Source organism: Ipomoea nil, unplaced genomic scaffold (genome assembly GCF_001879475.1).
Source record: "Ipomoea nil cultivar Tokyo-kokei standard unplaced genomic scaffold, Asagao_1.1 scaffold2283, whole genome shotgun sequence".
Classification (NCBI taxonomy): domain Eukaryota; kingdom Viridiplantae; phylum Streptophyta; class Magnoliopsida; order Solanales; family Convolvulaceae; genus Ipomoea; species Ipomoea nil.
Window position 1 is genome coordinate 3,189,707 of NW_017618711.1, and position 16,092 is coordinate 3,205,798.

Sequence of the window (16,092 nt, forward strand, 5' to 3'; positions counted from 1 at the left end):
TTAAAATCAAATAATATTAATTATTAAAAAGTTTTTAAAATAATAAATAAAAACAAAAAAAAAAACGGTGCAAACCAGAGAGAAGTTCTCTCTGGTTTTCCTCATTGGAAACCAGATTGGTTTCCGACTGCAGAAATCAGAGTAGATCTCTTCCTCTCGTTTTTTTTTTTTTTTTTTAGGTTTCTTGCGTGGTTTTCGCCGGAGATATTGTTGTATGAGCGGAAACCATTGTTGTATGTTTGGCGGAAGTCATTTTCCGCCAAATAAGCTTGATTTTTCCCAAGTCAACGAAAATTGTTTTTCGTTGACTCGGTTTTTCAATGTCATCCAAACATGGAAAACCCGGAAAATGATTTCCAAAAATCATTTTCCGGATTTCCAAACACAGCCTAATCTTGGACTTTATCTTCATCTCACAAATTTGTCTCCATGAATTACAACCACCACTTTTCTTCATCCCTCATAATTAGGCTGCTTCAATATATATTACAATACTCCGACCAACGGTGGTCGGAAAATTCGGAACCAAGAATGTTTCTTGTTCCGAAGCTGTCCAATTGCTAGGCTCGTCGTTTTTTTCCGATGACTCTATAAAGCCTTGTCGCTAATGAGGCTTTTTTTTGGATATCCAAATTGGTCGAAAAAGGTGTTTCTAGCTGGATTAAGGTCATTTTCGATCACTTTTGGGCAGTGATGTAAAACTCGGCCGCCTAGCCGCCTAGGCGCTAGGCGGCCACTTACCTTGGAGTTTTGGCCTATAGGCGGCCAAAACTCGGTCGGCCGCCTAGGCGGCCTGGGCGGCCGCTAGGCGGCCTAGGCGGTCAAACTCGGCCGAGTCGGTCAACTCGGCCGAGTCGACCGATTTCGTCCGATTTTGACCGTTTTTGACCAATTTTGACCGATTTTGTCTGATTTTGACTGATTTTGACCGATGTCGTCTTTCATTAATTATTGATTTTAATATTATTATGACATTATGACTTATAAATTATCATTATTTCATTTATTTAGATGTGTTATTTGAGTGAACGTTGAAAACAACCTCATTATAATTGTCGAACTACAAGTCTGTCACTATTTTTTTTAATTTTTTTGGTGCCCGCCTAGCCCCGCCTAGAATCCGCCTAGGCGCCGCCTAGACCGCCTAGGCGCTAGGCGCTGCCCGGCCGCCCGACTAGCGCCTAGCGCCTACTGCAACCTTGCTTTTGGGTAGTCAAAAATTTGTTGATTTTCAGCAGTGAATGTCGGTAGTATTTGTATATCTATATAAACATTAGTACATTTATGTACACGTGTTCATCAACTTACACATATATGTCTGTATCTATATTTTAGTTAATACTCTGTATTTTTTTTTATCATGTATATTTATTATTATATTTTATGTATTATTTAGTTGTTTATTTTCTATATGCCAATAATCCTGAAATGACTTTTAATATCAATGCAATAAATTTAATTTTTAATTAAATTTGAAAATATAATAAGAATGAAAAGTATTGATTAGTTTTTTTCAAACAATATTTTTCTCATGTATTTGTATTTTTGAAGTGTCTTTTAACTTTTCAAATACAATAAATATTAATTTTGATTAAATTATGAATTATTATGACATTTGTAAAAGGTTTTGACATGATGTCTTATTTACTATAGACTTATTCTACACTTTCACAATTTTATTGATTTTTGTGCAATATATAAAGTAGCATCTGACACTTTATAATTTTTACTTGTTGCATCATATCATCCTTATTTTATGTGTTAAGATTAATATGTTTTAAATATACATATTTCTTTACTAATTTTATTAACCTAATTTAGTAAATAATATTAATTATTAATATCATTTATTATTTAATTGTTTATATTAAATAATTAAGTGTTAATCATATTTTATTAATTAAATATAAGTAATTAAAATATATTTTAAAATTCATACTCTGCCAATTATTTAATTATAAATAAAGGGTATTAAGTTATTAGCTTCAAGTATGTTAACATAATGAATAAAGTTAGTAAGATAAAGGGTACAAAAATTAACGCTGTTATAATGGTAAGGGCATTTTTGTTTTAGTAAATAAAAAGAACCACTGTCAATAACCTTGTGGTCTAGTGACATGAAGTGACTCTCCTAAATTGGAGGTCATGGGTTCAATTTATAGTTGTGTTTTAGTAAATATTACACTATAACATAGTCAGTACTACTCAAAACAAATAAAAGTAACAACTTTTTAAATATAATATAATACTTTTGAATGAAAGAAGAGTATACAATATTTGTAAAAAAAAAAAAAAGTATAAATTATAGACAATAATTGGGACTCTATTTTCATGTATGATGTATAGTTAGACAAAGTGCTTATTGTAGATTTATAAGTACAATGCGAGTTCTTAAGCAAACTACTATGTATTCTAACACTCGACTGGATAAAGAATTAAGATACCATATGAATTTTTCTGAAAGGTCAAACCAAGGAGTGTATAAAATATGCTTTCATTAAAATCAATTCCCTTAATCTCAATGGTGTTATGAGAGTTGAAGTAATAATTTTTGTATAATACAATGCATTATTATTATGAAAATAGTTGAGTACTCAAATATTTCATACAACAAGAGGGGATGTTTAAAATATTGCTTATTAGCCAAAGTTTTATTTGGTTTGTTTGACCAACTTTAGTTAAATTTTTTGTGTCAGACATGTCATGAGCAACCTTAACCTCCCTATATTAGAAGAACATTTTCACCATTAAAAATAAGTATTTCATTTATTTTTTTCTTCAAACAAATTATTACTTATATGTAGGTATAAGTACGGTTCGATTCGAACCTAACCGGACACTGTAACAATTGAACCGGAATAGTAGGGACGGATTTGGTTAAGATTTAGAATTGAAATAAAATAAAATAAAATAATTGTTGAGTTTATACTATTTTAAAAATAAGAAATAAAATTTAAAATAAATAAATAAATTCTGAATCGGCAATTCAAAATCGAAACTGGAACCAAATCTAACCGATTTATCATTTATCAATAGTGTTTGATCATTTTCACATTTATTCTAATTTCACATATAAGTAAATATTACTGCGATTCGGTCCCGGTTCATAGTTTTGGGGAATGATAAATTGTAACGGGGACCTTTTAGGAAGGTTCCATTTTTTGTTTAAACCGCCAGTTCGGTTCTAGTTCACGATTTTTGGAAATTATAAATTGGAACAAGAACCTTTTAGGAAGGTTCCAGCTTTGGTTTAAACCGCAAATTCAGTTCTAGTTCACGATTTTTGGAAATTATAAATTGGAACAAGAACCTTTTAGGAAGGTTACCGTTTCGGTTTGAACCGCTAGTTCAAAATTTATTTATTTATTTTTGTAAATTCTATTTATTATTTTTAAAATAGTCTAAATTCAACAATTATCTTATTTTTTCGGTTCTAAGTCGTAACCAGAATTGTCTCTACTGTTTCGATTCGATTGCTACAGTGTACGGTTAGGTTCGAACCAAATCGTGATCATCCATACATATAAATGGAAATGAAAAATAAATGAAATACTTATTTTTAAGAATAAAAATGTCCATCTAATATAAAAGGAGTAAAAACTGTCACTTTTAACATTTAACATAATTAATAACAGATGTAGATACATGAATAACTCAAGAAAAAAACTGCTATAAACAAAGAGAAAATGTCATTTTCCCCTTTATTTCTAAAAGAAATTCCAAGTACTATATATGCACTCATATATATGTTGCCCAAAATGTTGAAGCCCTTCTCTTTCTCCCCCCCTCTCCCTCTCCCTCTGTAACCTCACTCCATCCAAAGCCACCAATCACAGACCCCACAAATCTCTCTCCTTAAACCCCTCAAATTGCTAGCAATGCCAGCTTCCTCAGGTGCCCTCCAGTCTCGCTATCTTACATTTAAATTTTCAATTTTTTTTTCCGTTTATATATATCTTCGTGTTTGTTCTGATTTGTGAAATTGAGGTTTCAAGTGTCTGAATTTGGTTGTGCGCAGAGGCGCGGTCGAGATGGAAGAAGCGGAAGCCCTTGATTTCTCGAAAACCGAAGCCCCAGCAGGAAGACGAAGGGTTCGAGGACGAGGACGAAGAGGAAGACCTGGACCAGCAGCAGCAGGAAATCGATGAGGACCACCTAAACCCTAGCAGCTCCGCGGATCGGACCGGCTCGGCTAAGGAGAGTGAGCTGCTTGCTGAGGGTGGGGAGAGAATCTGTGAGTTCCCTCCGGTGATCAGGCGTGCCGTTATTGGTCCCCATTCGTCCGTGCTGAATATGGTAGCTCTGGAAATGGCCGGGCAAAGTGGGGAGAGCAGGGGCCAGGGGCAGACCAGGGTTGTTTTGGAGAACATTTCGTACGGGCAACTTCAGGCCATCTCAGCTGTGCCAGCTGATAGTCCGGCATTGGGGGTTGATGAACGAGGAGAAGGCAGTGGGAGTGGATCATATGTGATCACACCTCCGCAGATACTGCCAGGTCGGGGTGTGATTAAGCAGTTTGGAAGTGCTGGCCGTGTTCATGTTCTGCCAATGCATGCAGGTAGTTTATAATGACCTGGTTTGGAATATGATTTGGTGCTTGGTTTATTTTTTATTGTCTTATTGCTTATAGTAATGGTAGCTGTAAAATGGTAAGGAGTAATACTTAGTAAATGAGTTCAAACTTTTTGAATTTATTGATGAAATTGAAAGTTATAAAGGAACATAAAATTAACAATTGGGACATCCAAATTTCTGAGAACTCCCCATCCATCCCCCACTCTCATATTTTCACTATGGAGTGTGGTTTTTGGCAGCCTGCTCAAGTCATATTGTGCCATGCTACATTTTTTTGGTTTTCTATTGTCGGCATTACATTTCACATTTCGGTATGCCGTAAATGACTTTTAGATGCCATTATTGACATTGCTCTGTTCAATTAATCCCCCCTCAAGCCAAGCCTTTTAAAATTATTACAATATAATGATAGATGATACATTGATTATTTCTAGTTTTTAGCCAAGACGAAAATGATTTGTGTACACACTGGTATTCTAATGGTTGAAAAAAAAAATTCATTTCTCTATATAATGATTGATAGCAATTAGAACAATAAATTCTATACAAATGCGTATTTTAAGAAAAACATTTCATTTCTCAGTATATGTGATTGATAATATGGTGAGTGTTTGTGCCCTCAGTTATTCATGTAAAATCTATTACCAAGCATAATTATTTCCACCTTTTGTGACACTCCAATATTTTTAATCTAACAATCATCCTGGCCAATCTTTCACATTTATATATGTAGAGTGTTCCCTTGCATCTATTGTTTCATAACTTGTACTCCATATCTTTTTCTATTTTGATCTCATTATTATTGTTGTTGTTATTATTATTTTTCCTGCTTTACCTTGCCCTTTTACACATTAGTATAATGGGCACAATCTTTTCCTTTTCCTCTGTGTGCAAGTTATGTAATCTGCATTTGGTTCTAAATCTGTGCATAATGTTTCTTTCGCTTGTTCCTCCGACAAGCAGACTGGTTTTCCCCAAATACTGTACACAGGTTGGAAAGGCAAGTTGTTCCACATTTTTTCTCTGGGAAGTCAAGTGAACACACACCAGAAAAATACATGGAGTATAGAAATCAAATTGTTGCAAATTATATGGAGAATCCAGAAAAGTACCTGTCTGTGGCTGATTGCCAGGGGTTAGTAGATGGTGTTAGTATTGATGATCTAACTAGAATTGTTCGGTTTCTTGATCATTGGGGAATCATCAATTACTGTGCTAATCCTCCTAAACTTGAGTTACGTAAGGATGGGACGTACTTATATGAGGACGCAAATGGTGAACTTTGTGTTCCTTCGGAAGCTTTGAAATCTATTGATAGTTTGATCCATTTTGACAAACCTAAATGTCGGCTCAGGGCAAGAGATGTTTATCCAGAGCTTGCATGTAACAGTGACAATGAATCTGACTTTGATAGTACTATCCGTGAGCAACTGTCTGAAAACCGATGCAACTATTGTTCACGGCCAGTTTCAGTTGTGTACTACCAGTCACAGAAGGAGGTATATTACATGTTCTTTGACTCACATGTTACTGACAATTACATAAACTAAAGTTCTTGTTGATAATTTTCTTGAACTTTTCTTAGTTATTAGCATAACTTATTAAGAAGTTTAGTTGAAATCCTTTTCACCTATCTTTTACCTATACTAGTATCCACTAAAATAAGTGTAAGACTCTTCACTTCACTTTGCTACAAACGCAAGCCCTTTTGCTTCTGATAGAGTACTTGTTGATTGAGTATAACTGATTGTATAAATATTTTTTTATGCTATTTCATCTGCCATTGTTTTTATTTTTTGTCCTCTTTAGCTTATCATTTTCCTAAACGAGTCCTACTTTGTGGGAATTGAATATTCATCCTGAATATACTCTGGCACAGTAAATTCATTCAGTGATAAAAGCCATTTTATAATAAAATTTTCCTTCTTAAAGCTAATTTTAGCTAAGTGTGTTCAACTATTTTATTGAGCATGATGAGTGGAAACTATAACCTGTCAAAAATCTGTTCCAGTTATGTCACTCTAAAAAGAATCTATCCAATTACTAGCTATTAACTTAATAATTAATATTTGATGCACCAAAAGTCCTATACACTTCCAATGAACCATATGCTGCCACCTCATTAAAAAGACAAGTCAAAACTGATGATGTCCTTATTTGGTTTGACTTGTTATTAATGAAGTGTTAGCATGTATAGTTCATTTATAATGCATAATTCCTATACTGTCAGTTCATCTGATGATAATAATTCTTAACATAATGCTACTCATTCACTATGCGGGAGATTGCTTACAGGAGCAAAATCACACTTGCACTTAAAGCTTTAATTTTATATTCAATACCCACCCACCCACATGCAATAAGTTCATCATTTCCTTTAGGACTATATGTGGAAGTTGGAACAGAGCTGCAATTCTGAATTTTGATACAATTGTTTCTTGGTTGACATAAAGTAATCAGAAGATTATTTTGCACTCATTCCTCTATGCCCAAAGTTTCTTCACAATTTCATTCCCTGTCCCCAAACAGACAACACTCATTCCACCTACTTGATGAATGGCAAACTGCTAGTCCACTCTATATTTATCTTATTTGAAGTGATATGAAGGGCACTCCCATTTTGTTAACATTTTTTTGGTGCATAACTTTTAGCCTTCATTTTAGATTTACTATGAATTTTACCCCTCAAATCATTTTTAAGGGTTTCATGCTTGCTTGACATTTACCAAGTGAGTGGGAGTAACAAAGTTATTTATTTCTCATCTATGTCATTTCTAAGTGTGATGTCTAAAAGGCTCTTCTTTAATGTGGTGACTGGTGAGTATGAACCTTTGCTTACCAAGAAGTCTTACTGCCAAATGTGTCATGTGGCACCAAGTAAAACTTCACCAGTCTATATTAATATGATTTTGGTAGAACTTTTGAGTAGCATAGCTTTACCACTGTAAGCATTTTCTTGGTATAAAACTTTTGCTTGTTGCCATTTGTCTATATTCATAATCCACACCATGTTTTTTGACAGGTTGAGGTGGTATTGTGTTTGGATTGCTTCCATGAAGGAAAATTTGTCATTGGTCACTCTAGCCTGGATTTTGTCAAGGTCAGCTCTATGAAAGATTATGGAGATCTAGATGGAGAAACTTGGACTGACCAGGAAACACTATTACTTCTGGAGGGAATGCAACTGTATAAAGAAAACTGGATCCAAGTTGCAGAACATGTTGGTTCTAAGTCAAAAGCACAGTGCATCCTTCATTTTGTTCGCCTGCCTCTTGATGGTGCTCAGCTGGAGAACATTGAGGTTCCAAGCACATCTAGTTCCTTAAATTTTTGCACTAGGGAAGAATATGAAAGACCACATTCATATTTAAATGGGAATAATGCAGGTAATACTATGGTGATTTATTTTGTTAATATTGTTTTAATTTAAGGGGCATCTATTTACTTATAAGAAAAAAAGTTGAGAGCATCTAATGTCACTATGCTTTTTATTTCTTATTTTCTTGACACAGGATCAAGTTTACAAGACTTTGATTCTGATGACAAGTTTCCTTTTGCACATTGTGGAAACCCAGTCATGGCCCTGGTAACTACTACTTCAACTGTAACCAATTCCTTGTGTATAAGAGTTCCTATGATTTTATGTGGTAGCAATTGCATTTCTGCTATTTGTGCTAATCATTGATTTCTTGACAATGATCAAATTCATAAGTACCCATGGAGATATTTAATGCTGACTAATCTTGCCCTACAAATGAACTTGTTCTTTTCTATAGAGGAAAAAAGGGAAGAGGGTTGTGTAAAAGTCATATTGCCAAAGTACCCTTGACGAACTGATCCATATGCTAATTTTTTAAGTCATTTTTTTCTTTATGCAGTGCTTTTACAATGTGAAGTACCATTATAGAGTTAGAAATTATGGTATTATATCCTGATTTATCCTAGTGCAGTCCTTACAAATTTTAAGAATTTTTAAAAGAAACAGGGGAACAAAGTCACAAACCATTGGTTTCTTCTAATGTAGTGCACTAATTGATTTAAACAAGGAATACTTTTTTTAAAAAAAAAAAATTAATTTATATTTTATTATGTGCATTTATTGATTATCTATAGCTTTCTGTCACACTAATGTCTGCATTATACCGTGCTACTGCATTTAGGCTGTAATAGTTATGGCAATCTAAAATTCTTAATTTGACAAACTCATTATAAGATTGTTAATTCTGGAAATTGTTCGGAGAGGTATTGATGACTGCCACTAAAATGGATTCTTTGACATTTCTCTATTGCCAATTACAGGTTGCCTTTCTGGCATCTGCAGTAGGACCAAGAGTTGCTGCAGCATGTGCCCATGCATCTTTGGCAGCTTTATCCAGCGATGATAACGTAACTGTATCTGGGAATACAGGCCAGATTGATGGATCGAGACCAAATAATGGGTACACATGCTACATTCTTTTCTCTCTTTCATTGTCAATTTCCTTTCAAATGCTTGTTTGGATAAAAGTGCTACTCATGATTATTGCACCTAGTGATATATAGCGATGGCTCAAGTTGCTTATGTTCCATATCTTTTATGGGGTAGGAAATTATGTTAATTAGATGATCCTGTTAAAAGTGGTATGATTATATTACTCATGTAACAAAGTTGATGAATTCCACAAGTTGTACAAGTATACTGCCAGGTTTAGAGGTTATGTGAGATATCAGAGACATAGCTTTTATCTTAACCTCATTTAGGGGCAATGCAATGCAATGCCTCTTTATCCTTCTCAAATTCTTATTCTGATGCAATGCCTCTTTACCCTTCTCAAATGTGAAATGTCCTATTTCAGTTGCTTCACCAGTATTTTCATATCAGCCCATTCACAGCATGAAATTAGCAGAGAGCTCTCTTAATTGGGCTTAAGTATCTTGGTCTCAATAATATATGCACTAACATTGTAACCATTCTTTAAATGGTGATTCTGTTGTTTCACTATTTTGTTACAATGCCATGCATGCTTCTTCTTTAGTTTTTTTGTCTCCTATTCATTTTCAAAACCAGCTTTTAATGGTGTTCCAAAAGGATGATCTCTTATGTGATCTAATAGGATAGGAAAACACCCTTCTGATTCTGATATAGGAATTTGTAATCTCTGTCAAGATGAATGGTTCTTATTCCCTCCTCACTGTCTAATGGAGTGTAGTCAGGAGCATTTTAATCTTCCTATAGTTTTTATTATAAACTTGCAGATTGTTTCCCTTACTAAAGTAATACTGGGCTCCCAACTTCGGGTGGGGGGGGGGGGGGGGGGGGGGGGGGGATGGGGAGCGAAGCAATGAGCTAGTATACTGCAGCAGCTATATTACTTGCTAAAATAACTTTAAGAGCAAATTCCACTTTTAGTCGAGTTTAGTCCTCGACTATTGTGGCATTGTCACATTTAGTCCTATTCTTTTAATTTTGCCATATTACATTCCTGACTATGGGGAACTTCCACTTTTAGTCCTCGACTATTATGGCTTTGCCACATATAGTCCTATTCTTTTAATTTTGCCATATTATATCCACGACTTTGAGCAATTTCCACTTTTAGTCATCGACTATTGTGGTATTGCCATATTTAGTCCTATTCTTTTAATTTTGCTATATTACATATATGACTTTTATTTGATTGCCACCATTAGTCTTCCGTTAAAAATTTCATTAATTTATCGTTAGAATTGACAAATAACAAAGGAAAAATCCCTACACATATCGTAACTCATATTTCGAACACGTTAGAAATATTGTAAATATCAAAGGATGTAATATTGTAACTTATAGAAATATGAGTTACGATATGGGTAAAGATTTTTCTTTGTTATTTGTCAATTCTAAGAGTAAATTAATGAGATTTTTAACGAAAAACTAATGGTGGCAATCAAATGAAAGTCATTAAATGTAACATAACAAAATTAAAAGAATGAGACTAAATATGACAATACCACAATAGTCGAGGACTAAAAGTGGAAGTTGCTCAAAGTTGTGGATGTAATATGGCAAAATTAAAAGAATAAGACTAAATGTGACAATGCCACAATAGTCGAGGACTAAAAGTGGAAGTTGTTCAAAGTCAGGGATGTAATATGGCAAAATTAAAAGAATAGGACTAAATGCGGCAATACCACAATAGTCAAGTACTAAAAGTGGAATATGCCTTTGATGCTGACAGGAACAGAATATTCTTGTAAGTTTTTTTTTTCTTGACTAATTAATAGAATCCCTGTTGGCTTTCATAAAAAGAAAAGGTAAGAAGTGTCAAATAAGCCCACCTACTACCTCGAAGTGTTCAATTCACCCCACCCACCATCTAAAATATAATGTAATTAGACACACCTCTTAAAATTGTTCGATAAGCTTTTTTAGCTGGTTACCTCCGGTTTGCAATGACTTGGCCCGGTTAGGATTAGGTGGCATTGATTACATGACATTAAAATAACAAAATATTTTGTACCCCTCCATCTGTGATTTTCTCTACTCGAAATCCTTCGCCTCCTCCGCAGCTCCGACCGCCACACCACCGTCATCTACTTCCCCTCAACAATACCCCCAAACATTGGATGGCTTGCGGAGGCGGGTAGCGGCTGAGTTGCAGGCGCTCGGAGACTTCGTACGGCTCCAGTCGGACAGCGAGTACTCCGTCGAAGTCGGTACGAAGGAGCCCCTCCCCAAGCCCAAATGGATGAAGGAAGCAATCCCCGGCGGGGAGAAGTACACGCAGATCAAGAAGAAACTGAGGGAGTTGAAGCTCCACTGTTTGCGACCAAGTGTCCTAATTTGGGAGAATGTTGGTCCGGCGGCGAAACAGATGAATGTATTGCATTTAGAGTTGCAATTATCAGAAAGCATTAAAAGCCATGAAAATTCCAATCTGTGCAAGAAGGAAAAAAAAAGTGAACCCTGTAGCTCCGATTTGAACTGTACCCGGCGATGAGTTGGTTTGTTTTGGGCCTTTCATCATTGTCTTCCCTGGAAATATGCCATTGTTAGTTCTTGTGCATTGGAATTGCGGGGCCTGGGGAAAGAAGGAGTCGGAGGCGAATCTGGTCACAAGTCCTTCCAAGCTTTTCTCTCGGTTTGCGCGAAGGGTTTCGGATCTAGATTGGAGGGTTCTGTTGCTGATTCTTCTCCCTCTTTCTCTTCTGGTCTACGCTTCTCTCTACACCATTTTCTCTACTTTCATCGGCGGGGTGACCTTCGTCACCAGCCTCCTGAGGTCCATTTTCACCTCGGCGGCGACATTACTACCTAGAGCGTGGAGATCCCTCCGGCTCCGGCGAGCTCCGTGGCCTGCGATGAATCTTCCGAAGGAACCGACACGCCGACCAACGATGACTCTAACTCAGATTTAGGAACTAAATTCCACCTCAGAGCACACTTTTATTTTAATAAAATTACAGGTCCCAAGGTGGACTGGCAACCCGGAGGTAACCTGCGAAAAAAGCTCAACGAACAATTTTAGGAGTTAAGTGTGTCTAATTACATTATATTTTAGATGGTGGGGTGATTTGAACACTTTGAGGTAGTAGATGGGCCTATTTGACACTTCTGCCAAAGAAAAGAAAAAAAAAGAAAAGAAACCTCCACTGCTGTTCTGCTGCTGCATGAAGTCACTAATTCTCTTGAATGTAGGAACTCATTTTCTGTTGGCCATATATCTTGCCCTATGGGTTTAATACTCTTTAAGTTATGGGCAAGCATTTTCATATTTTCCAATCACTGTTAGTAGTGCCATGCTACAGTCCCCTACTAAAATCAATCTCTAATGTGCCGCTGGATTGGATTTTATTTTATTTTTTATTATTGTGTGGACTCTTTATTAACTCGTGATGGGATCAACCAATTCATGGGTAGCTAATAAAAATAGAAGTTTTCCTTTTTGTTTTTTTAAAGCCTTATAGATAATGCTATGTTAGGTAGTGATTAGGGAAAATAGCATTTTTCCTGTTAATGATGTGTGTGGGTAATCAATAATAAAGTTAAAATTTGTCAAAATAAGTTGTTTTGGAAACCAAATCTTGTATTGCTGGAGTCTATGAAGCCCACCCACTTCTAGTCCTGCTTTACTATTTGAAAATTTCATAATCTGGAAACCTTGTCATCAGTGTTCTGTGATAGGAGAGTTTTGTTTAAAAGATCACAATGCTCTCTATTGATGACTTAAATCATTGATGGTCTGCATTTATGCCTTTAAAGAACATTTGGAGATCTTCTGTTTCTCTCTGCACAGGGTGACTGTTGGAACAACATATGGTAAGGATGGCAATTCTTCTGGAGACTTGGCAAATTCGAGTCAGTGCAAAGGTATGCTGTAACCTGGCTAGAGTCATGTTCTTTTCCTTTCTTTCTTTCTTTAACCCCCCCACCCCCCCCCCCCCCCCCCCCCACCACAACACACACACACATATTGGGAGTACAAGGCCAATGGTTTCACTGTGATACAGGGACTGCACCGCTACCTGCTGAAAAAGTCAAAGTTGCTGCCAAGATTGGTCTTTCTGCTGCAGCTATGAAGGCGAAACTTTTTGCTGATCATGAAGAACGTGAGATTCAACGACTATCCGCTAATATCATAAATCATCAGGTACATTTTTTGATAATTTTGTTATTTAACTTTATTTTCTCAATTTCAGTTCAACCTCTGTTAAATGCAATAACTTATTGTAAAAAAAATGCTGTTGGTGCAGTTTTTAGGGGACCTAATTGTTTTGAGTTTTTGATTGACTTAATTGTGGACAAAATTTGTGCATTTCTTTTGGGCAATATAATTATCAGACCTATAGAGGATTGGCAATCTGTTGTGTTTAGATTTTTCATTTCTTATCAATTTAATATTTTGGTTTGTTTTTAAAGGACTTCTTGTCTGTCTTTATCAACTAACACAGGCAAGAGTGATATAATAAAGAGATGGTTTGTAATCCATATATTTTTTTCCTATTGGCAGCATACTACTATTGTACTACTACTAGTAGTACTCAACAGTCTCTTTTGCTTGTGCATTGTTTTTTTTTTACTTCTAGCTTGAAGTCAAGCTAGATACTTTCTATTAGCAACTGCTAATAAGTGAGTAGTTTGGTCTTTAGCAGATTCTGATATTTTGGTGTCATTTCTTATCAATTTAATATTTTGGTTTGTTTTTAAAGGACCTCTTGTCTGTCTTTACCAACTAACACAGGCAAGAGTGATATAATAAAGAGATGGTTTTGCAACTAGAGAGCTTATCTTGTAATCCATGTTTTTTTTTTTCTCTGTTGGCAGCATACTACTATAGTACTATTGTACTACTAGTAGTAGTACTCAACAGTCTCTTTTGCTTGTGCATTGGTTTTTTTACTTCTAGCTTGAAGTCAAGCTAGATACTTCCTATTAGCAACTGCTAATAAGTGAGTAGTTTGGTCTTTAGCAGATTCTGATATACTCAATTCTGATATTACAAAGAAGATTTACACCTGTGTACAAATCATAAAAGAATTTGTTTTGTGAGGAATTATTTCAGTCTGTAAAATCAAAAAACATAATTGATTTGTGTTTTGGACTTGTTCATAAAACATAGACTCTTGATAGTTGCTGCCTAGGTGATCTCTTTGTCTTCTGACCTTATCCACGTCCCTTTCAGTTAAAGAGATTGGAGCTAAAGCTGAAGCAGTTTGCTGAAGTTGAGACATTATTGATGAGGGAATGTGAACAGATGGAAAGGAGAAGGCAGAGAATTGCCGGGGAACGCAATATGATGACCTCACAATTCGGATCACCTACAGTACCCCGATCCATTGGTCTATCAGGCGTTGGGACATCGATGATCAATAATACCAGCGTAAATAGTCGGCCACCTGTTGTTTCAGGTTCTCAACAACCTTTCATCTCTGGGTATGGCAATAACCAACCGCTCCATCCCCACATGCAGTTTATGCCACAGCAAGGAATGTATGGACTTGGGCCACGGTTACCACTTTCAGCTATACACCCATCCTCTGCTAGTGCCAATGCTATGTTTAACGCTGCGGCAAATTCCCAACCATCTCTCGGTCATCCTATGCTCAGACCCGCATCTGGGACTAAACCTGGTTTAGGCTAAATATAAGCAAGTGGCTCCACATTGGCATTGCTTGGGTTGGTAACAATTGTTGTATTGCTTTCTGTAGTAACTTGGCTGATGAAAATGAATGATACTGTGCACCGCATATTCTGGATCGTTTGGCACTGCTGGATGATTGGCGCTCAGTTTGACATCACGCTAACCTAATACATTACATTGAGCAGCTTTATGTAGTGGTGTAGTAGTTGCAAGCCAAGGTTCTCTTGTAATTTAGCACTCTTCCAATGAGGGCAATCTGCAATTAGGAAGCTAGAATTGCTGTTCTAATTTTGTACAGGTAATTTGTACTCAGGGAGATAGAGGAAGTGAAAGCTACAAAAAAAATGTTAGTTTTCCTTATACATTATGTGGCAGCTAGAGAAAATTTTAAACAAAAATTTGACATGCATTTTTCCGAAATTCAGCCTTGCATATGTTTGCCAGAAATTTGATGACAAGCATGCATAGTTTTTTTTTTTTTTTTCCTCCTGATATTAGCTAACTGGAGACGTGATTATTAATTTCAATTAACTCTAGGTTATGCTAAATAATAATAATAATAATAATAATAATAATAATAATAATAATAATAATAATAATAATTGTTGTTATTGTCGTAGATAAAAAATATTAAAATAGTAAACTTATAATTAATCGACATATTAATTTTTAGGGGTGGGCATTTCGGTTCGATTTATCCGAACCGAACCGAACTAGTAATAGAAAATCGAACGGTTCGGGATTTTGTAACCCGAACGGTTTAGTACCGAATTGAACCGAAACCGAACGGTTTGACAAAAACCAAACCGAACCGAATGCTATATAATTTTTTTAATAAATAATAATAATAATATAATAATAATAATAACAATAATAATAATAATAATAATAAACAAGTAAATCCAAGTTCCTCGATGCCTGCTCCGCCGTTCAGTTCTCATTCTTACTGGTACCGAACCTTACATTTTTTATTTGATTTCTTTATAGTTTGTTTTCTACATTGCACTTTTGTTGTTTGTCGCAATTGTTCTTTACCTCACAATTATATATAACTTGAGTTATATTTACAATATTCAGTATTTTCCTTAGTTTCATGTTTTTCTATAAATTTAATGTGCTTTACAGTCATTCTAATTTTGATTTTCAGTGCACTATAATTATTTTCTAGTACTGGAATATATTTCGAGTGCACTAGCAATGATAGATCGTGTCCAAAAATTAACTATATAGTAATTGACACTAGTTCATTTAATATCAACTAAACAGATAGATGATTGTTCATCTTATCAATAAAAATATTCCAACTGAACCAACTGAAGAGCCGGTTGTGCAAAAACGTTAACTGAGTTTGGTAATTAGTACTTAGTATTGTGTTTGAACTTTGGATTGCTATTTTGTTATATAATGTTTAGAGTTT

At 35.4% G+C, this 16,092-nt stretch overlaps 1 protein-coding gene across 1 annotated transcript; it reads left to right on the forward strand.

Moving 5' to 3' along the window:
• The first annotated feature begins 3,758 nt into the window (after positions 1 to 3,758).
• Positions 3,759 to 15,095, forward strand: LOC109151322 (SWI/SNF complex subunit SWI3C). Its single transcript, XM_019299282.1, has 9 exons — positions 3,759 to 3,894; positions 4,019 to 4,558; positions 5,539 to 6,074; positions 7,598 to 7,961; positions 8,088 to 8,161; positions 8,875 to 9,014; positions 12,831 to 12,904; positions 13,045 to 13,184; positions 14,217 to 15,095. The coding sequence occupies exons 1-9, from the start codon at positions 3,879 to 3,881 to the stop codon at positions 14,673 to 14,675; spliced, it is 2,343 nt and encodes a 780-aa protein (XP_019154827.1). The 5' UTR covers positions 3,759 to 3,878; the 3' UTR covers positions 14,676 to 15,095.
• The last annotated feature ends 997 nt before the right edge of the window (positions 15,096 to 16,092 follow it).